This window comes from Pleurodeles waltl, chromosome 4_1 (assembly GCF_031143425.1).
Source record: "Pleurodeles waltl isolate 20211129_DDA chromosome 4_1, aPleWal1.hap1.20221129, whole genome shotgun sequence".
In the NCBI taxonomy this organism is placed as follows: Eukaryota; Metazoa; Chordata; class Amphibia; order Caudata; family Salamandridae; genus Pleurodeles; species Pleurodeles waltl.
Genome location: NC_090442.1, coordinates 937,942,933 through 937,965,728, shown reverse-complemented (window position 1 = coordinate 937,965,728; position 22,796 = coordinate 937,942,933). Strand labels below are relative to the sequence as shown.

Genomic DNA, 22,796 nt, shown 5'->3' with positions numbered 1-22,796 from the left:
TACCACTCTAGAATGTTTCTGCCTTTGGCTACAACATAAACTCTTTTCCCGAAACCCTTTGGGATTGACATCCGCAGGAGACAGAGTACAATTGGTACTTCAATACACATGAAATTTGGTAGCTCTCAGGATAGTTATGGGCGAACCATAGTCTGCCATAATTAGTAGTGGAATGTTAGCAATGAGAGCCTCACACCTTTGACAAGCGGAGCTGAAGTTGTGGGTGGCCGCTGAAATCGCCGTTATGATGATATTGCGGGTACATCTTCAAAATAAATGCACTGAATGCACTGAAACCTTGCAAAATCCCTGCGTCGGTGAATGGAGGAAGATGAGCCCAAGTCTTGTTGTCGCCAAATGTAGCAAGCATTAATGGGCAACAAAACAGCTACGTTTGAACAAGTTTATGTCTTCGCTTTACCACTCATGCATGTTCTGTCAGACTGGATCTAGACAGCAACTCGCCACTGTCAAGGAATCCTCACTGGTCTATTTGTTACTCGTGCATTTGTAATAATAAAACTTAACAAATGGTGCATAACGACGCATGCACAACAGATGCCTAACAAATAAATATTACATCACTATTTGCAAAACAATATTGGACCACAGTTGGTACAAGGACAATGGCACACAGTACTTGTTAGATGTGGGTTGATCTAAGATATGTGAACTTATGCAACTGGAATATACATTACAAAATAAACAGTTATGTGACAGGCATGAGTATCACCGGTTGTGATTAAAGTTATTCTACATGGTTAACGTATAACCAAAGAAAATTCTACAACAAAAATACTCTGTATAGATGTATTTATTTATAGTTGTCAAGTGGTCTGTGTTATGAATGTAGCTTTTGGTTAGTCCGATTTTTTCAACAAGCATCACCCTGAATGCTGGGGTCGACGAGTTGAATGGCAATACATATGAGAACAGTGTAACTACATGCTTAGCGCTCGTAGCTGAAAACACGCGACCTACTGAGTCATTCTAATTACATATAGCCAGTTGACTAATACCAGTATTGTTTTGAAAAGTAAGAGACAGAGTATGTGTGTTTGTTTGTGGGGGTTCACCTCATGGCTCTCAGATAGACCTGAGTCTCCAGTATACGTGAGCTGCTTAGAAAGTTCCTTTTCTTTCCTTCTGTTGTTGTTTGTTTGAAACCCCTGCTGATGTCAATATAATTTCAGAACTGCTGGTACCGGAATACAACGAAAAGTTCATGTGAGCTACTCTTGCTTCCAATTAGGAAACGTTAAGACGTCTAAATTGTTTTAATATCCCTCAGACTCAAAGCCCTGACTAAAGTTTCTGTAGTACAATGTATCATATTATCCAGGTACAAATAAGTACACAGAAAACTGTGCAGTGGGCGCAAAGAATGAGACCGCACTGGAGCCGCTAAAGTTCTGCAAGTACTATCCCGTAAAAAGAAAATAGCAATTCTGCATCAAAGGCAAGAGTCTGTACAGAAGGGAGGGCGAGGGGTGGGAAGGATGATCTGGCTGTGTGACTATTGTTGCAACTAGGAAATCTAGACTGAAGCTGGATGGTTAGGGAGCCCAATGCGATAAGGGCCAAACTGATAGTTCATCTGACAGACGCAGGCCGTTAGGCCCTTGAGCTCTGGTAGGGTGATCAGACGTCCTGGAATTTGCCGGGCTAGAGTCCATTTTTCACCAGATGTCTTGGCAGATTTCGGGAACTTTAGCTCATGTCCCTGTTTTTAGAGAGGATCCACTGAACACGGTGGGAGGTGCCTTTTTTAAGGTTTCCAAAAGCAGGTATAGTTAGCAGCTGTTGTAAGGAACCCATTTAATTAACAGGCATGATACTGACTTAAAAAAATGCAATTTATTCATGTTTTTAGTGCCTGTGCTTTAAATTTATGCTGATGTGCGCTGTCATTTTGCACCCTCGGTTGAATTAAATTGTAGTCCTTTTTCTATGACATGTCACGGTTTTTGACTTTAACATTCTGGTCACCCTAAGCCATGGTCGTCGCTGTCCAACTCTGTCATCTCTCCCTGCATTAAGAGGTCTATTTCAAATGGTAAGAGCACATCAAGTTACCGTACCTCCCGGCTTCCGTCGCTGCAGACGCGTCGCCCTTAAGGTACACGTGGGAAGCGGCAGCACCAGCACCTCCGAGAACTGCCTTCTGGCTTTAGACGTGGGCTTCGGATTGGCCATTTTCGTGGCTTGCTCGGATTGGCTTAGTCATCAGTTTGTGCACGCGTGCACCAATCACAACATCGCGCGTCTCTGGGCGGAGCAAAGAGGCGGAAGCCGCCCAGGTGGAGTCTGTGTCTGGGACACCGGGTTTGAATGACGTTCAGCTTCTCCCCTGTGTCCCTTGGGTGGAGGAGGCAGCCAGCACACGAACAGCTAAGCCTCGCACCATGAGGCGGGTGCTTCTCTATCTGGGGCTTTTACTATCCGTGTTTACTTTCTACAGCCACGCTTATAGCCCGAAGGAGCCCTGCGAGACCTGCAAGAAACTGGTGCAGAGATTTCACAAGGTGAGAGCAGCTATCTTCTTCCCGGTTGGGTAAAGGTGTGGACATCACCACGTTGAGGTATAGATAGTGAGGGAGGTTTCGCCTTCATGGCTCAAGGTCAGCAATAGGAACACAACAGTCTTTTTTTGTATGTGTGGAGGAAAGCCACCTAAGTTTGTACTTTTTGTGCACGCTTTACTGTTATTTGTATATGCCTGGAAGACAAAAGTGTGAAGGACCTGGCAATGGGGATGATGTGCCACCACCGTTTGAAATAAGCAACTGCAGTTACCCAGAGTGATGTTCAGTTAGAATTAAAGAAATACAATGACATTTTGAAGCCCACTATCTCACCTAATTAAATAGTTTTACGACAGTGTAGTGGGTTAATTGCCAAGGAAGACACGATGGAAACCGTAAGGTGCAGTTAACAGAGAATTTATTTCTCTAAAGAAGAGGACCCACGCTCGGAGCAGCGTCCGCGTCCTGAAGCAACGGCCGACCGAATGAGGATTGGCCCGAACTCCAGAACACAGACGCAGCTGCAAAATGAGCAGAGGTTCTAAATACAGAGCGTGCATAGGACGTACAAAATCAACACATGCTGCATTATACAATTAAGTACATATTGCATTATACAAGTAGGTACTACAGATAGAAAATGTTAAATACTCCCGTTTTAGAACACATAAAAAGTTGCCTTTCGCTGTTTTCTGTTGAACTTCTCTGAATAAAGGTATGTGAGACAAATTTGCCAGGACAGCGGGTGAAAAACAGACAGTGTCCCAGCAAATCAAGGACGCCTGGTCACCCTAGTGCTGGGGCCTCGGTCGAAAGGATGTTGGGGTGATTTTGAATATCAAGAGTACAACTTTCCTTGAAGTAACCGATCTCTGATGGCGATAGTTAGATTGATTCAACCCTCACTAGTAGCTCAATTATATCCAACTTTAAAGGGGGGGGGTAGTCTTGGAGTGTAGCTTTTATATTCAATATTAACATGAAATGCTTGCAAAATAATGTATCATGAAGTTGCATAGAAAATGTATTAATGTGCTACTTATGTATGCGTTTGAAATGTGCCCATGGGGTGTGCCCACCAATGTATACGGTGATTGGTGAAATTGATTAATAATGAATTAATAATGTACTAATGTATGATTTTTGTATTAGTATTAAGGGTTATGTGTTAAGGTTGTGCTAAATTTATCACAAGGCCTTAGTTAGCAAGGGTCTGGGCCTAGCTGCCTGGTCTCATATTAAATGTGTTTTTCTAACGTGCAATGTGCTGTTTCCCTGAAGGACATGAAACTGTACTTTTCCAGAAGCTAGAGATATGTGTGTAACGGTAGTAAATTCTTTCTCATGAGACCCAACTTGCTCAAGGAGACATTCTTGCTGAATGAAACAGTGTAATTCGCAACAGGTGCAAGGTCGCCTGCACTGGGACAAGACAATGGAACTACTGACTGGAGTGACCAGTGTAACTTTTCTTACCTGACATTCTACCCGTCGAAGACGTCAATTACAAAAGCCAATAAACTACGTGAGAACTGTTTTAGGTGAAGATTCTAGTAAGGTGAGCGATGGATCATTGGACAGAGATAACAATGCACCAAATATTGCCCAATTGGAAATTAGAGACTTGTTAGCCAGAATCAATATAACTACGTGTCACAAGGAGAAATCAGCCATTACGTGCCATTCTTTCCTGAGCCATTCTTTTGCCATCTTTTGGAGCCATTACCTTGCCGCTACTCTGAGGGACTTTTGTCCTTTACGTTAAACCATCCTCACCCTTTACCTTGCCCGATACTTACTTCTCCTCCTTATGAGGGAAGCATTCCTTCTTACCATATCTCGCCAAGACTTTGCTGCTTATCCTGGCTGATGGCAAATAGACTGATGTCCTGAGGACGAAGACTGACTCTGTATGCTGACCCATTACGGAGGGTAACTATATGATAATGAAATTGTAATTGTCTGTTTGCCTTTTCTTTCTAGGTACCAACTGCTATTTTGACAGAGGCCATAGTTAGTTGTTTTCTAAATTGATGTTCTAAATTGTTTTGCATGAAGCCCAACATGCTGATGCTAATTAGAAGTTAGTTAAGGAGTTCACTAATACCGGATGCAAATAGACAAACAACTGGATCTTTGCTTTGAGGAATAATGTGCTAATGATACTCTGTTAAAATTGATTCATGTAGACGTCGTGCTTTGTTCTAATGTTCATGATTTTTGCTTTGATAAAGTCTTATTCAAGTTGCCATATTATAATGCTTTTGATGTGCTTATTGATATTGAGACTAATAAACATGACCTTATAATTGTAACTAATAGGGAATAAATATCCTAACTTTTTACTAGATTTGTGTGATCGTTTATTGGTTCTAAGGCCATGGTGTTTCAGTCTTATTGAAGGGTATTGATAAGTCAAATTGGTTAGTAATTGTGAATATTGATGAAGTGATTGATCTATTGATTGAAATGCCAAAAAGCTATCTCGTCTTAAGGAGTCCCCAATCGGGGTCAAAAGCTTCATTGACCTAAAACGAGTCCCCATGTAAGTAAGTTAGCTAGGTCGGGACTCGTTATCACTAGCTCTTCAGTCAGTGGGACAGGACAAGCATTTCAAGTAATGTAGGCAGATAAATCTTTATCACCAGTATGAGGGAAAGAAGTGCCAGACTGCAGTTTAAAATATTAGACAAACACAGTCTTACTATTAGTGACAGACTGGAGTCTGTATTTATTACTAGATTCTTCAAATAGGCTTAGTTGTTGGTGATGGCTTACTTGCTGATGCCATATTGTTAATGGACGCGTTTGATCCATTTACTGAGTACGGATATTTTGATTTGTGACATATTTATTTTGCTGTGGTTGGATATCATCCATTACTTGACGTTAGGTATTAACCAATTGAGTATGAGTCAGAGTCAACGTCAGATGAGTTTTCATACTTGAGTATGATTGGTATGATCTGCTTAACAGCAATACTTTGAATTGAAGGAGCAGATTGGGTGCAATGTAGATCTAAAGTAAATGTTAGAGATGATAAAGATGTTGTTTGCATTACTTGTGAACTCATGGAGTTGACATGAAGGGAGAAGTGAGATGATGATCTATCTGATAGAGAAGATGCAGAATGCTTCAGTTATGCGCCCTGCACTTTGATTGTGTCAAATATTGTTGAAGCTTGGGATGGTGAACAGTATCAGAGGCAAGGGAGAGTTCAAGTAACAGTCATGCTGGTACTCCAATTTTAATCCACAGTTTTTTGAAAATCATCCCATGTGAAAATTACTGCTGCTTCTGTGCCTCAGACATACAAGAATCTGTTTTGGTTATCTTAAGGCAGGTTATTTTCTTTGAATGTAGGTATATATTTTGGGGTCCATCTTTCAATTGTTCTATCATTTTGACTAAAACAGGCTGTTACTGGCCAGCGGTTAGAATGTTCTCTTTGTTCAAAGCCTGTTTGGTTTAAGGAGGGTTGTATCTAAGGCACTTAGAGTTCCTTTGGGAAAATACCTATATTCAATGAGTTGACGACTGGAATGGCTGCAAAGCTCTTCATCAATATGGTTCTGCTGGCCCACAGGCATTTGCAACATTGATGAAGCCTTGATGAAATTAAAGGTTAGTGACTAGATGTTTTTCTTTTTATATGGTAAACTGTATCGAGCTTCTGGAATTGTGGTTGAGCAGGGGAAGGGATACCAGTAGAGTGAAATTGGTGGTGAGACGTAATGCAGTTTTGCCCTCCAGGACGCAAGGACCAGTGGGGAAGAGACCTTCAGCTATATTGCCAAGGTATCAGGAAGTTTTAAGGTACTACCCCATTCAGGTATTATACCTGGCAGATTCACAAAACACAGTATGCTGCCTCTGAAATCTTCTGGTGGATTTGTCATTTGTGACCTTGCGGCCTCTCATCAGGTCAGAAGGCCCCTCACTAGCTCTCCCTATTCAAATTTTCTTCCCCGTGTTTAGGGGTTGTGGCTATTCCTAAGCTCTGCAGCCTGTAGGTAAGCTTTCCAGGACGTGACAGGTCTCCCTTGCACAAGGAAACTCCCAGGCCATAAGGAGTGTTAACTTTACTGGCTCTAGTCAGCTTTCCTTGCTGCCAAGTCATCGTTCTTGTGAAGAAAAGAAAAGAAAACAACCAAGCAACTCACCCTTCAGAGGGTGAAGAGAAGCTATTCCTGCATGTGTGCGCTGTGTAGAGATGGACAATAATAATAAGAAATAATGTATATTTACATCAATGATTATACATTGAGGCACAAATCTGCACTTGTTTAGTGTCCATAAAATACTATACTTATAGTAGTCACATAAACATAGATGTAGTAAAAAGACCGTAAGATAAGCTTTTTATAAATAGGTGAATTATAATATTGCCTAAACATGCTTTTGGACTGCTAATGTTCCCTGCAGGGTGTGCAGTCATGTTGGCATGTTCTGAGTGCTTGACTGGGACTCATGTATATCCCAGTTTGTGGTTTTGGCTCTAGGCTCGTGCTAATATAATGTGCAGAGGCCTACCCCTGTCCCTAATACAAATTAAGACCTGCAACTATCCTGTGACGTGATGGGGTGCACCAGTTCTTTCATTTGGCTGACAGTAGACTGCCACCCTCGTCATGTGTTTAGCATGTACATTGGTAGTGGCAGCATACCGTGTTTTGTGAATCCACAGTCATGATCAAACCTATCTGTGTAGCCTGCCCCACTCATTTAAAGTTCTGCATCAATGTGTAACCTAGACCCTAGGGCTAACATCCAAGCGAATAGTGTGTATTTGTGGCTTGTGTAGAACATGCAGTATGTGCATGAGTGAGCCAGAGTAATTGAGGCCTGCAGGTCCCATTTTGGAAGCCTCCAGCCTGCTCCTGTGCAAAAGATGTAGGTGAAATTTATTTCACAGAGGAGTTTTGCTATCATTCCTGAAAATGGAGAAGGGCGACTAAGCCCCTTTAAAATTCACTTAAGTAGCTCCTGCTGAGTGGTGCTGCTGATCAGTTTTCCTGTGGTACTGCCATTTGGCAGGTGTTCAGTATGGGACCCTCCTCATCCTTGTTGCTCAGGGGAGAGAGATATAGGTGAAACCAGTCTTTTTTGGGCCTATTTTGTGAGTACTCTAGGCTGGAGACTACCCAGCTGCGAAGAGCATTACTCTACACAGAGGCTCTTTCTTGAGCATAGCCTAGAGTGGACACTTGACAGAAGAACTGTTGAAACTTGTTTTGAGATTGTAGATCGATAATCTACATTCATTATCTGCTTTGACTGCTTAAAAGTGGGAGGTACTTAGAATTTTGTTGCTCCAGTTCTAAGCCCTTTCATCCAGGAAGGGAGTATTCTGCAGCATTCTCTGAGGACTGCTGTACAGCAACCAGAACTGGTGTTTGTGTAACAGCCATCTTCCCAGAGTAGAGGGTATATCAACTGCAGTCTTTACTTGCTGGAAGAGCTGTACCCCTGACCTGAAGCGCCTAGAAAGCAGTCTGGCTGCATGAGAGAGTGAATAAGCTTTCAAGCTTCGGGAGGTGTGACTGTCCATATGGTGCTAGAAACTGTCAGACTCTAGTGTAAAGGTCTACCAGGAGAAAGAAGACTGCAGAAAGCAATCTGCAAGTGTGAAGAAGGTGGGTATAGTCTCTCCAGAAATGAGGTTCCACGAAAGGATCAAGGCAGACAGCCCACCTTTCAATAGGAACAATCACGGTTGACCTTGCTGCTTAAATCAAGAACTGTGCTCATGGCGAATGTATCCCCCGAAACCCAGAGCTGTTCCTGTGACTGACGTCGCCACAGAAGTAAAAAACGATGTCCATGGTGGATGTCATTGCCATAGCCAAGACTTGTGCTCATCATTCACATCACTGCATTATTTACACAGGGGTGTCAAATTCCTGTAGCCCGACACCCGTAATATATTGTTTGGGGTCAAGGACAACACGTTATCAAGTTTATTTTGTCCTTAGGACAAGTGGGTCCAACTCCCTGCAGCCCAAGGCCTTTGCCTGGCAGTTTACAGTACCACATTATGGATCAGGGCGTATTGTCTGCAGGAAGGGCATTGTCTGCAGTTAAGGTAGCATTTGTGTCCATTTGTTAATGCTGTTCAAGCTTGTATTTTTTTGGTTCATTAATGCAAATACTTTGCTTTTAGGGTGAGCTCTAAGGAAATATTGTAAGCTCAGACTGCACTACATTATAAAAATGTGTACAACACTATGAAGCTACGTAGAATGCTCTCTGATCAGATGCAAATATTTGAAGAGGCTTGAAAGGAATTTTCATTGTTAGGTTTTAAAATAAAATGTTCAAAAAAAAAGTTAACTAGGAAAAAAAGGTTTTGATGAATTACTCTAAAATTCAAGTTACCATTTCTTTGAAGCATAATGGAGTAAAGTGTGTTGATGCATGCTAAAATATTCATAATAGAAAATCAGTTTAATCATTTTTAACATGATTATGGGAAACATTAGTAAAACAAGCATTGGCAAAGCCAATATGTCTGACATTGGTGGTCAGCCTTTTGGTTTTGTCAATGCATATCTTGTTTTGAGAATGTTTTTGTAAAACATTATTGATGTGGGAGCAGCCGGGCCTTCATCCTTATAACAAACATTGGCAAAAAGAAACACTTTTTTTTGGTCTCAAACAGCTCACATTGCTCAATAGGCCCTGGCACTGAAAAAAACTACTTTGTGTGCAGACATTTACCTTGTGATGGAGCAGAATGCAGTTACTCACAGAGAAAACTGCTGGTAGATAGATAGAAATAACTTTAATAAAATCAAAAGGTCTTGGTAACATTAACTCTTAACAAAAAAGTCACATAAGTGCACCTATGATGTATGTCCTTGCATTAGAGCAGATTTATGGCTTTCATGAATTCACAAGAGTTACAGAAGTAGGCCAGGAAATCGTACTCCTAGAAAATATTTGTAAACTGCATTTTAGCACAAGCACATATGTATGTGTAGGTTTGCCCATGCGAATATCTGTTGAGAGTTCAATTTCATCCAACCACGTTTTGTTCCCTACCCTAGAAGTTTTACTTCTTCCCTTCTCAAGAGTACATTTTGATCCTTTCTCAGTTCAGGAAAATATCAGAGAGGAGTTGATGAAAACCCCTAAAACGTTTAAGTTGGTAGACTTGCCCAAATTCAAAAGGTCATTCCATCCCTGGAACTATTGCTCACCACTACTTCCAGCCCCAGAATGGAAAGATGGCAAAGGAAGAAAATTGCTAGTATTCAAACTGTACTACAGTATGAACCCTGTCATAATCAGATTGGCTGTTATCAGAGCTCTTGTATAATACAACTGCTGTCATTATTTGTTGCCACACTACTTGGCACCCAAGAGACAAGTGGATTGTTTTACAGGACAAGTAGATTTATGACGCAGCCTGTTCCATGGACAAGCAGATGTTTTGTTAAGTCCAACACTTCTGTTAGAAAGTGTATCCCATGGCTGCTAGTGTGCTGTTGTAATACACATGTAAGTGGTGACCCATTTGTTGCCCAGTGAGAGAGGCAGGTCTGATGCATACCATGAGCCCTCACTGACTTCCACAACCTGCATTCACTGAAGTACTAATGGCAGCAGCTCTGGCTGCCCCATACATATGCGGCCTACCCAGACTGACGTCCACTTCTGCAACCACGCTGTGTCATCCTAGAAGCAGACAAGATCGGAGACACAAGATGCTGAAACACACAGAGCCCTGCATTGTGGTGAGGCTGTATCTAAGAGACTAATGAACTGAGCACAACCATAATTGAACTGGGGTACCTGCAGCGGAGCCTTGATTAATGCCTCACAAAACCAACCTAGTGGAGACTTGCTTAGACTCAAAAGAGGAGGGACTCGTGAACGAGAGAAGAGGAAGACAGTATCCGAAGGTGTAGTAGCCTAAGTTGTAGTGCATATCATTGTACGTGTGGCAGTATAACGTTTTAAGCGTGTCTATTAAAGTATGTTTCTTATCCAAATAAAACACTAGGCTGGACAAAGAGATATTGCTCTGCTGGGTGATCGGAGTTTCCATTCCCCTACACTAACTTCCTGAATTGTGTGTCAAAGATCCAAAGTGCTACCACTGAAAGCCAAATGCTGAAGGGCTTTTATGTGCTCAGTTTGTGAAGTCAAAGTAGTACAGACTCTGGGTCATCCAAAGTAAGCCAACCCTGCCCCCACAGCTGAGGTCCAGTAGCCACGGCTTGCCCTATGCCCCTGAACTGTATCTGGCACATGCCCTGTGCCAGAAAGGCTATGTATTCAGAGTGACCAACTATACCATGGATACTCAAATTACGGCCTGCAGGCCTCATGTGGCCCCCACTGACCTTTACATGCGGCCTCCTGGGAAACAGGAGCACTGGGCAGCTGTTTGCTCAGCTCATCATTAACAATACAAATATTAAATAGACACACAATCACTTATTTCAAACTAAATTGGTGTTACAGAAAGGAAGTAACTAGGGACTCTTGAACTTAACTTTAGAAATGCCTTCATTTTTAAAGTCCTCTTGTAGCCTAAGTGTAAAACTATGACAGTCTCATCAAAGGTAAAAAAAATAAAGTGTATTTAGTTAACATGCAGATCCTTTTCCCCTTATTACAATTTATTATATCAGTTCATTGAGATGTATTCTTTTTAAAATTGATAGTTTTCAAATATAAATTTGTAGACATAAAGTTGGAAATGCTAATTCACTCCTTGCCCTGAGAACACCACCAATAGTAAATTAAAGAGACAAGTCACTTGTTATGTGCACTTGATGGCTGGTCTGTGTTCCTATCACACATGAACAACATTATAGTTCATTAACTCAAACATAGAAGCTGTTTTTGTGCAGCACACACCATGAAATAATGTATTTCGAGGTCCTCTTATATGTGATGATAATGCAGAAAAAGGAGGGAAAGTGAAATTCAACAATTGCCTAGAATCACACAATTTGGAAAAGTGGGGAAGCCACTTTTCCCGGAAGCCGGGATTAATTCTAGTTTTTCTAGTTTCCCATTGTACAGTTCTGCCACTAGCTGTATATTCTTCACTTCGCCTACACCTACCTTGCCACCAACCCCCTCCCCCCCCAGCCATCCACCCTACTGCCACTGCCGTGGCATCATTGCAGCCCCCGGGTACATCACAGACCAAACTTTTTGGCCCCTGGGAAAATGTTTGCGAGTACCCATAAACTATACACTGTATGCCACCTCCATCTATCTAGTCAGTGTTGTTTACTTAACACTAAGTTTTCAGTGGGAGTCAAGTGCACAATGGGCTCCGGTAGGAATAATGAGAGGCACTAAAGGCATTGAAGGACAGAATGAAGACAAAGATGTTTTGAATAAAACTAATACTGTTTAAAAAAACACTTTACAACTTTTGGATAATCACCAGTACTCCACAACACATGAAATAACTCCTTGTGTTATTCTTGAAGCTTCAATGTAATTTAGTAAACGGATAGTGCTATGGTGTGAATTTTAAGCACCATATTGGATGTATTTCAATGCTTCTGAGATGTACTTATTACATCTAGCTATTGCCATACCTTATGTGATCAACAGAAAAAAGCTTTAAGATACACAGCCGTCAGAGATACTTTGGCTCCTCTCATATGTTTACCTTGATTACAGCATTTGAGAGGGCAGAACTTAGGTAGTGCTGCTGCAAGAGAGTGCAGGGTTGTTGCACTTCTATTGACTCCTGAGTGGTGTTCTCTCACCTCACATGGCTACCCCATTAACATTCAATAACGTGGCAGTGTGCAAGAAAAAGACCCCTCCATAATGATGTGATAGTATTTTCTAAGAATACTACTCTGTGAGCCAGCAGCAGTATAACTGGTAGAAGTATTGGTGAAGAGAGCTTCCCAAAAATGGATTTCCCCCATCCAAAATTGTTTGCGTTGTCCCATTATACTGATGCAGCAGCATCTGAGCCTGTCTGCTTTTTCTTCCCCATTTCCATTCAGGACATTCAAAACAAAAACGTTTGTTTTCCCCATCCTTCCTTGCACTGCAGAACTGCTGCTCACGGCAACCTTAGCCTGCAGTCCTGGGTCGCAACAGCCTCATACCGTTCCCTCCTCCTTCACCAGCCTACAATCTCACTTTGCTCTCCTCAACTTCAATGGCTCCTCCACAGACTCTTCCATCTCGGACACCAGCTGTAGCCTCAGCACTCTCTCCCCTCTGATACCTGCCCCTGCAGAGTGCTATGGCTATGCAGGTCAAAAGGACCCAGATATTAGCCTACATCATGGCTTCAGAGGCAGCAGAAAAAAGCATGTCTAACCAAACATGCCCCCCCACCTTTCTTCACAGTGGCTGTTATGAAGACCAGAGGGGCTCAGTGCAAGGCCAACGAGTACCTCTTAAGCTGTAAATATTTCCCCCACCTGCACCACACTCTTAGCCTGCAGTACCAGTCAACGTCCGCAGTTTCTTTGCTTCATCCTTAGCATGTTGTGCTGCTCCCTGTCCTGCTGCCTTCAACTGCTTTCACCACTCCGTCTTGGTTGATCCCCACAGCCTAAGACTGATCCCAGCTCCCACACAAGCCCCTACAACCCCAGCTCAATCTCCTTTCTAGTACCATCCCACAGTCTTAGTTTACTCACCCCTCTTGCATTGCACCTGTTGTTCTGGATGGAACTGAATACGCATAATATACTGCTGGAAGGACAGCTATTCTGTGACTCGATTTGTAGACAGGTGCATGCTCACAATTCTTCAGTAGTTCAATATGTGATGTCTTACAGGTGTGGTCTGGAAGTGCTGAGTGACAGTGAATTGTGTCTGTGCAGGGTGAGCAGTGTGATTGCAGGGTGAAAGGAATACCTGCGTAAGTGTAGGGTGAGAGGGGCAAGTGCAGGTTGGGTGGTGTGCCCATGTGAGAACTAAGAGACCAATTTGGTCTTGTGCGCGAATGGGGAGAATAAAAAGGGAGCTTGTGTGAGTGGAGGATGACTCGTGAACTTGTATGAGTGTAGTGTGAGCTGTGTGAATGCAGGATGAGGTATCCCTAGACACTCTAAGTAATTCACCTTATCCTTTGCAGTTGGTAGGTGAGGATTTAGGTGTAGTTTAAATTAAGGTTAGCGAAGCTGACCCTGCAACAAAATGGCAGTCTTTTGGGTATGCCGAAAGTTACTTTTCTAGAGGTGGAAGAGTCATTGAAGGCCATACCCAAATGCTCTGGCACTGGAAAATGTCTTCTTGGAACTTTGTGCCAAGACGTCTTGTGGTTTCTGCCACACACCCTTATATCAGTCATGAAGCCACTTTCCCTTTATCTAGTGCCTAAATTGTGCATTGTAAAATCAGGAAACCTGGTCTCAAATATGGTTTACCTTCTAGGCAATATCTGTTTTACCCTAGGCAATTACCTTACTTAACTGTACTATGTCTTCTATCATCCCTTCTAATAGTGCCTTACAAAAAACTCAATTTACTATGTGCCCACTACAGAACCTTCACTTTTATATGCTTTAATAGTCTTTAATGTTGCTCCATATGTTCTAGAAATCTATAAGGGGCTCACATGACAACTGACTTGCCTCTTGGTTCACTGCTAGCCAGGGCCTGTATTGGTACAGGGGCTTTGACTACTTGCAATGAGTGTTGTAATGGCACAGCCACAGCCAAACTATTTGCACATGCCTACCAGGCAATGTGGTTCATATTTACATGGTGTAGTATAGCCATAGTGAGTGGTCTATGTTGATGTTGCATATATGTTGGAGTGCATAGCACAAACAAAGTGTCAGTTCCAGATATCCCCCCCCGCAACTTACCCTGCAGGACTTCAACCTCCAGTCTGCAGTGCTGCCTTACGGTTCCTGGCAAGTTTCTCCTTAGTCCTGCACTTGCAATCGTGCCAGCGCTTCTTGCACTCAATGACAGTTCTCTTCACCTCGGCGACACTGTTTTTGTTCACTATTTGCTGCCATATTGCATCTCTCCTACCAACTGGCAATTTCAGGGTGATGCTGGTGCTCTGTCACCTCTCTGACCAGGATGTCATGCTCCTCCTCGCTAAAGCGACACTTGCGCTTTCTCTTCTTCTTCTCCTGTGATGTTTCTGTACCCCCTGGTTCGTACAAAGTATCCGAGGCACTCATGTAAGTCTATACGTGAATGCTCAACAGTAGTAAATCCAGTCGTCTTCTTGTCACAAGATTAACCCAGTACATAACAGTCCACAGCCAACAGTTTGGATCAAATATTCTTGTTGTGTATTCAAAGATGAGGCACATAAAGAAATCCAAGAGTCAACAGCCAACACATGTTTCGTCGTGCGATAATTGTCTCAGATGACTTCTTCGGGCTTTAATAACAACTTTGAAAATCTATTGATTCAAAATTACTGAAAGACATTTTGCCCAATCGCGGTCTACAAACCAATGGCGAAAAAATAAAATGAAAGTTTATACAAAAAAAAAGAATAAATAAAAAAAAAAAATATTACCTAGCATGCACACTGCCGAAAATCTTTACGTGTAATGTCAAAACAGTCTGTCTGAAGGGGGAGGACCGATCCTCGCATACACGCGTGGTGGGAGTATTAGGTAATACTCCCCCTTCAGACAGACTGTTTTGACATTACACGTAAAGATTTTTGGCAGAGTGCATTCTAGGTAATATTTTTTTATTATTTATCATTTTTTTTGTATAAACTTTAATTTTTTTCTGTGAACTACAACCGCAATACAAGGGACGTTTAGACAGAAGATTCATGGAGGGGTGCAATTTTTTTCATCACTCCCCAAGTTTCCTCCCCGGTCTCAGAATCTAGTTCAACAGGCATGCTGAACCACAGTTCCAGGTCCTCCTGTAGCCTTGGGTCGGTACCATCTGACCCAAGGCTACATCCTCATTGAGTCTGTTATTGGCCATTCCCGCAGATCCTTCTTCCACATCTCAAAGGTGGGGCCCTGTGCCCTCTTCCAGTGTATAGCCACCGTTGCGTTTAGTCAGCACTAACCCCAAAGATGCCAAATTATACTCAAGCTGCTGTTTTGGGGGCTTGGGTATTAAATTGAGAACACAGTGACATGGTCTGAACTGTATTGAAACATCAGCAAGTTTGGTCAACCTGGGCACTACCACCTGCTAGTACACCTGAGCATCATGTAGAGGAAGTCCACCTCAACCTCCCTGCATTTGGGACGTGTGGATGGTCTATCCGGGCAAATTCTATGTAGCTGTGTTGTTAGGTTATAAGTGCATTGTAGGAAATAGAAATGATCAGTTGAAATCGGCCATTGCTCCAGATCGCCCTCACACACCCCTTTGCCATGGTCTCAGTCTCTATCTTTCAAAGGTGTATCCAGATATGCTTCCCACAGCTGTAGGACCGGGATATACGGATGGAGGTGGTCAGTCTTTAATGCCTTATATAAGTGTGAAATCACATTCATAGCACAGCCTAGTTCCATAATTGCGGTTGTAACCACTGAAGCCTCGGGGTCGGCTATGAAATCGGGCCAAATTTTGCTTGCTTTCTTAGACAGTTTGGCATATTGCAGGAACTGACCAGGGTATATCTCCAAGTGGGTCTGAGCCTCTTCGATGTGAGGAGATGAAGTTATCTGAGGGGTTTAAATTACCTAATGTCAAGCATCCTCCCACCTTCCACCTGACGACAGTCATGGTATCACTGATTGTCCGGACGTCTGCAGCCACCAAATCTCCAAAGATCTGGCAGTGGATCCCTCTGAAGGACCCTACGAGTTGCCTCTTGGCAAGTTTTGGCTGCACATTTAATCATGAAGGGACAGTGGGATGACACACCTCTACCCATCATCAATGTGACCGGGGGGGGGATTCCTCCTCCTAGCATTCACTCAAAAGCCTTTCTCCCTTTTGTCTTCTATCAAGCACCATAAGGCTGCATGTTGGAGCTAAGATGCAGTGCCGTACAATAATAATTCGGGAATTCCTCAATCCACCCTCTAGGCTGTCCAGTTTCGAAACAGACAGTCTCACCCTTCTCCTTTTACCCACCCAGACCAACAAGGTCAAGAAGGAATCCAGCTCCCTGGTTGTGGATCTTGGGGATCCATCTCAACATATTTTGAAGATTGTATAAACAACAAGGCAAAAGCACCATCTCCACAAGTGATTTGCGGGCCGCACTGTAACAGGAAAGGTATTCCAGAATGTGATAGAGCCACAAAGTCCTTCTATGACTCTGCTCAAACTGTGTATATTGATTATTGAGGTCCAGCACAGTTTATTCACTTAGGTATCTGAATTTGCTTTCCTGCCACTGCAAACCCACATTGTGTAGGTTATTGCCAGCCTGCACAAGGTGAATATTACTGTCTCTTCTGATAAATTCATAGGCCAGAAGTTGCTCCAAAGCGCTCCAGCTCTGGGAACAGATTGTCAGGGAGACATGAGGGGGTCTGTGAGGTAAACCAGTGTATCATTTGCGTACATAGAAACTACGTACATAACATTGCCCGCCGTGATCACCCAGCTGTGCATTACCCCGCATAGGCGAATTGCTAGCGGCTCTAGTGCCAGACTAAAAGGGAGCAGCGACATGGGGTATCCCTGCCTAGTGCCTCTCTCAATCTTTCACCCACCAGACTGCACTCCACCCAGGTGTACCCTGGTGATGGTCTCAGTGTATAGAAGCTGCACCCAGCCCTGGAATTTGGCCCTAATCCCGTCTCCTGTAGTACCTCGAGCATGTACGACAATCTGACTGTATCAAATATCTTTTCTATGTTGAGCACTACTAAGGCACCCTCCATATATGTGTCCGTTGTAGAGAGTAGGACTTGTGTAAGTTGTTGGAGGTTTATTGTAGCGCTGTAACCTCCAATAAAACTGGACTGATATTCAAGTACTTAGAACCCCACTAACTTTAGTCTCTTCACCAGTACTTTAGCCAATAATGTGGCATCTGTATTTATCCTGACTAAGGGTCTGTATGAGCCCATTTCAACACTGGGTCAATGTGGTTTAGGCAACATCACAATAACTGCCTCCCGCATTGACTGAGGAAGTCTCCCTAGCTTCCCCACCTCAGCATACCCTCCAGCAGTTTCTCTGTCAGGGCTTGGGATAATGTCTAGTAAAGCCAACCCCTCCAGCCCAGGGCTTTATTATGCAGCATGTCCTTAAGTGCATCTGTTAATTCTTGATCAGTTATTTACGCCCCAATTCCTCCAGTTGTACCTCTGTATGGGACCGCAGCTTCACAGCACCCAAATAAGCACCCAGGAGAGACTCTGCCTCACTCCCCGGGGACCTGTATACATCCATTAGGAAGCCCTTGAAGGCCTCCACAACTTCAATCCTAGTTGACACCTTTGTATCATCCGATCTAATAATGGACGGACCTGTGCATGTGGTGCTTTCCTGCGGAGCAGCCACGCAAAATGTCTCCCCGACTTGTCTTCCTCCTTATGAAGCAGTTATCTATATTCCTGAAACGTGAGCTTGTTCCGATCATCCCACACTTCCCTCAGGGTTTTCTCAACCTCAGGCAATTCAGGGCAATGCATAGTATTGAAGGTCACCAACGTCTATAGGTGGGATGCCTGTTTTTCTCACTATGCTAGATCAGGCCTAAGGTAGTGTTGGATCCCAACCACTCTACTCAGGAATTCGCCTCCTAACACAATATAAAAAATTTCCCATTTATTAGCTCTTGTGGCTATACAGCCCTAGTTATTATCAAAATATGCTGTTATTGCTGCTGCAATTTCAGCACAGAAAATGTGATTGCCGAGGGCCTCCAGGGGAAGCTTCTGCAATGGAACTGGAGGTCAAGCAGCGCACCACAGTACTCAGTTATCAAGGTTATGAGGTCCGAAAGGAATCAATATTGATATTGGGCAGAGTCTATTTTCTCAGGCAGTGGTCTCATTACCGGCATGGAATCTAATCTGCTGTGCATCCCATGAGTTGTAGAATACAGGAATATTCCAGAGCATTCAAGTGCAGCACATGCCAGACATTGACACATTTCAATCTATCTATCATCTCCCCCCAATGCTCATGTCATGTTGTGCTTAACAGTGGGGGCCCGTTGGGAGCCTGTCGAGTTCGATCTATCTCGAAGTTAAAATCACCCCTCCCATGTAAGGTATACATCCAAATAAGGCACTAGCAAGTCCATAATATATATGGAAAAAGGCCTCTTCATCAGTTTTAATATAAAGGAGACAGACCACTGTCCGATTCAGCAGGCCAAATATACGATATTGCATCTCGTAACATCCACACTGGTTTAGAGGTGTGAGAAGGGGATCCCAGGGCCATCCAGAACGATACCCTCCCTGGCGTAGGATGAATAGGTAGAGAAGTACAGCTGGCCATCCACTTTTACAATGTTTTCCCACCTCCGCATCAATCAGATGAGTTTCCTGTAGAAATGCAATATCTTTGAACTGTCGCCTAAGGTACGAGTATGCTTTATACCTCTTCATTGGGTTGTTAAGGCCTCTTATCTTCCACAACACAAACATAAAATGCCCACCACGTCATGCCGTCCCTACTAAGAGCTCAACCGGGGAATGGGGAAATTTCATCTAAAAAAGCCCCATCCTCGTTTATCCTTGGAGTGGACCTCCACAACCTCTACTCTCATCGCTGCTCACGAAAAGGATAAGCCACCGTTCAGATTCATTTAATGTAAACTGTACACTGAATGCGTCAACCTTATCCCCCCTCCTACCCTCAGGTAAACATAGCGCAACAAGAAGGTACGTTTTCTCATACTGCCCAACGAGGGACATTATTTACCTGTTATTTTTCTTTATGATGAAAAGAAAGAAAAAACACTTAGGGTCTGCAAAATTGAAACACAAACAATAAACTGAACGCTAATCAGTCTTGTATGTAGTAGTCTTTCAATATGGGAGGGTCTAAATCACTCAGGGCTTCCATCGAATGGATCATCCAGCCTGGCAGGCCCAGTAGGTTAGTGTCACCCCCCCCCCCCCAGTAGTTCTGAAAGAGAAAACACAAGAAAGTAGAAGAAAGGGTGGGAAATAGTTTGAGTTCCCCTTGCAGCTGTGGAGTTCCAGCTTCAGGACCTCACCATTTATAAAGGGTAATATTCCAGGGTCCAGCTAAATATTAGACGCACGGACGGTGTGCCCCCAAGCTAAAGCAGCTTGAGGAGACATACATCATGCCCCAGCAAAATCAGAGTTAATTATCCATCCAGTGGGGGGGGGGGATAGCAGGGTCTACCCGCGGCTGCAACTCTGGTATTGCAGTCGACCCATTCCAGCCGGTGTTCCCTTCTCCAGGGGCGTCTCTGATCCCCAGTGTCTCAGTGGGCCTAACCCCCAACATGCAATCCTCCTGCAATCTGATCCACTGCATAGCAGGCTTCACTGCCGGATCGCAGCCAAACATGCCCAGGGCCAGCACCCAGATCAGGCCCATTTGACACCCTGGAACCAGCCGGGGTGCTACTCTCAGGTGCAACCCATATGCAGCCATTCCCATGTCTCTTTGGGATCCACAAAAAAGTGTGAGCAACTACCATGTATCATCCATAGTTTGGCTGGGTATAATAACATGTATGGCACGCCCATAGCTCTCAACTTTTTGTTTCACTCCTTCAAAGTAATTTCTCGTTTTCCCTACTTTCTGCATATAGTCAGGAAAAATGCAAATCACATGGTTTTCAAGCTTTACAGCACCCAGTTTGCGGGCTTGCTGTAGTAAAAATGTCTCTGTCTTTATCGTTCAAAATTTTGGCTGTGACGTCCAGCCACGGCCCTCCAGGCGGGGGCAAGTGTGCCCGAGCTCTGTGGGCATGCTAAACAACAAATACTCTAGAGCAGTGGTCTTCAAACCTTTTAATGCCGCGCCCCCCCAGTTGAAAAATAAAAATCTTTGGGCCCCCCCTCAGAATTTTTCATAATTATTTTAGAAAGATGGCAATGTTTAAATATGTCTAAACCTATTTAAACATTGCAGTGAAGTACTGTTACCTTTTTAAACCTGCAATAACATGCTTCTGCTTAAAACAAAGGCATGTTATCTGTATAATACTTCTTTTGGCCAGCATTTGGCGCCCCCCCTGGGATCATTTGAGGCCCCCCTAGGGGGGCCCGCCCCCCAGTTTGAAGACCTCTGCTCTAGAGAGACCCTCAGGGTTTTGGGCTTCCTTTATCCATTGCTCCAGAAACCTCTCTGGGGCTGCACCCTTTGTTTTCTCTGGGAAACCCACAAATCTTAAATTATTCCGGTGTGCACGCTCTTCAGCATCTGCGTTCAGTTTACGAAGGTCTGCAAGCGGGAGGTTAAGCCCCACTGAGTCCGTGTCAATCTTATTTTCCAGAAGTAGGCGCAACTCCTGAATTGCTGCAAGTATTTGTGCGCTTGAGGGATTCGTCTCTGGTCTGTTCCCTATGTATTACTCAATTTTTATTTAATGGGAAAAGTGTAATCTTCTATCTATCCCAGTGTGGAGTTGTGGGGAAGGTAGAACACTCCTTTTCGTTTGTATCCTGCAGCTTTCTCTTTCATGGGGCATGCAGCCCCCACCATCATCTGTCGGACACAACTCCTTGGCCCTCAGCTCAGGCCTATACTCTTTCCTCCAGTGATCCAGGGCATGCAGAGAGAGCACCGGAGGCACGCCCCAGAGCCCCAGCAAAGGACCGTTATCTTGTCTTTTTAAAGGTGGTCCTCCAAGCTCCAAGAAGCTCAGGGAAAAACTCAATGCTTCAGAGTCACCAGAGGATGTGCCCCGACTTGCTCTTCAGGCCCACCTTCTAGATCTAGCCGGGTGGACTGTGGCAGCAGGAACAACAGTCAGTCATAGGCAGTGAGCATTCTCCCTGCATTGCCCCAAATGGGTCAGTACTCATGCAACTCTGGCTTGTTCAGCAGCAAGACCGTACCTTGGTCGGCGCCAGGGTGATTAAGGAGGGCAGCAATTCACTCTGCATGTCTCCGGCAGGGCCACCTCACCACACATTCACGGGCCAAGTCCTGCGGGCTTAGGCACAAGTAGGAAGGGGTAGGGAGACCAGTCAACTTGGTACCAGGCCTCCTCCTCTGTATATTTCATTTGTGGTGCCCTGGGCCAATCATGCACTAGTGCCACCTGAGGTCACATCTCCATACCATTGGTCTTGCCAACTTCTCCACCCACTGAGTCAGGTGGTCCAGTGCCACACTGCCACAGAGTCCTCGGCACTTGACTTCCCCAGGCTGTTCCAGACCTCCCCTCAGACCCTGTTCAGGGGCTCTGCAATTGAGGCCAGACACGGCCAGCACAGGAGCAATCTGGGGCAGCAACATCCTCGGGCAGCAAGGGCAATGTCATTCCTCTGTGTTTTTACTAGCTTGGCACAGTATTCTGAAGGATTTTTGTTGGGAATACCGGCACTCAAATTAGTTATTTACTACCATATGAGCAGTCCACATCCCCAAGGTAATATCTTAATTGACATTCATGCAGCATTTCGTCGAAATCCCTTTGTAAACATTGCTCAATTATCAAAGTACTTTTTATGTCAACATTTAGAATTCCATCCCTTGATATTTGTGTGACATCGACATCTACTTACAGTGGAAAAGCTTTAAGTGATTTATTTTCACTGAAGGTGCTTGCTTGGCAGTTCCTCTGAACCTGAGCATTAAGAACAAATGGATCATACCGGTAAGGAATCAAAATTGCAGTTTGTTGTGGAATGCTTTCAAGTAGTCAATATAATATTTATTTTTCTCTTGATCAGTTCAGATGGCTGTCAGTGTAATAATTGAATGACATAGTGAAATCTAATACACGTTTTGTGATCTACAGGGGTTGGAGGATACTGCAAAAAAGAATTTTGGTGGTGGTAATACGGCATGGGAAGAAAAGACCTTGTCAAAATATGAAATTAGGTAAGTTCTTATAGGATAGTTCACATTTTAGCAAATTGTGTGTTTTCCGTTTACATTTTTGTGTATTTGTTTATTCAAATCCTTGGTACATACTGTGCATGCTCTTACTAGTTGGGTGGAACATTTTGGAACTCCTCTCACGCTGTGACGCAGAGACGCTAGTGGGCGGGTCAGCAGGTTAGCGAGGAAGGCTTGGTAAGGAGCAGTGCGTAGCAGCACAGACGCCGTAAGACTCTGAAATAATTTTTTTCTACTTTCTACTCGGCAGCGATGTTGCCCTCCCCCTCGAATGAGAGGTCAGTGGAGGTAGTGGGCATGACAGGCCTCCAGTCTGCTGCCCGGGGGTGGGGAGGAGTACCGGGGACTTTCATGCTC

General features: G+C 43.8%; 2 protein-coding genes across 3 annotated transcripts in view; one reads left to right on the top strand and one right to left on the bottom strand.

Annotated features, from left to right (window-relative positions):
• The window catches only part of ALG12 (ALG12 alpha-1,6-mannosyltransferase), an 88,917-nt gene extending 86,743 nt beyond the window's left edge, over positions 1-2,174 (bottom strand). The window contains exon 1 of one of the 2 annotated variants that reach the window (XM_069229707.1): positions 2,082-2,174. The gene's annotated coding sequence lies outside the window, so the exon portion shown is untranslated. The remainder of the gene's footprint in view (positions 1-2,081) is intronic. The other variant, XM_069229709.1, reaches the window with a different exon arrangement.
• A 90-nt stretch (positions 2,175-2,264) lies between these two features.
• The window catches only part of CRELD2 (cysteine rich with EGF like domains 2), a 112,668-nt gene continuing 92,136 nt past the window's right edge, over positions 2,265-22,796 (top strand). Inside the window, exons 1-2 of the mRNA XM_069229706.1 lie at positions 2,265-2,525; positions 22,339-22,421. Coding sequence (XP_069085807.1) covers positions 2,406-2,525; positions 22,339-22,421 — 203 coding nt within the window. The 5' untranslated portion in view covers positions 2,265-2,405. The remainder of the gene's footprint in view (positions 2,526-22,338; positions 22,422-22,796) is intronic.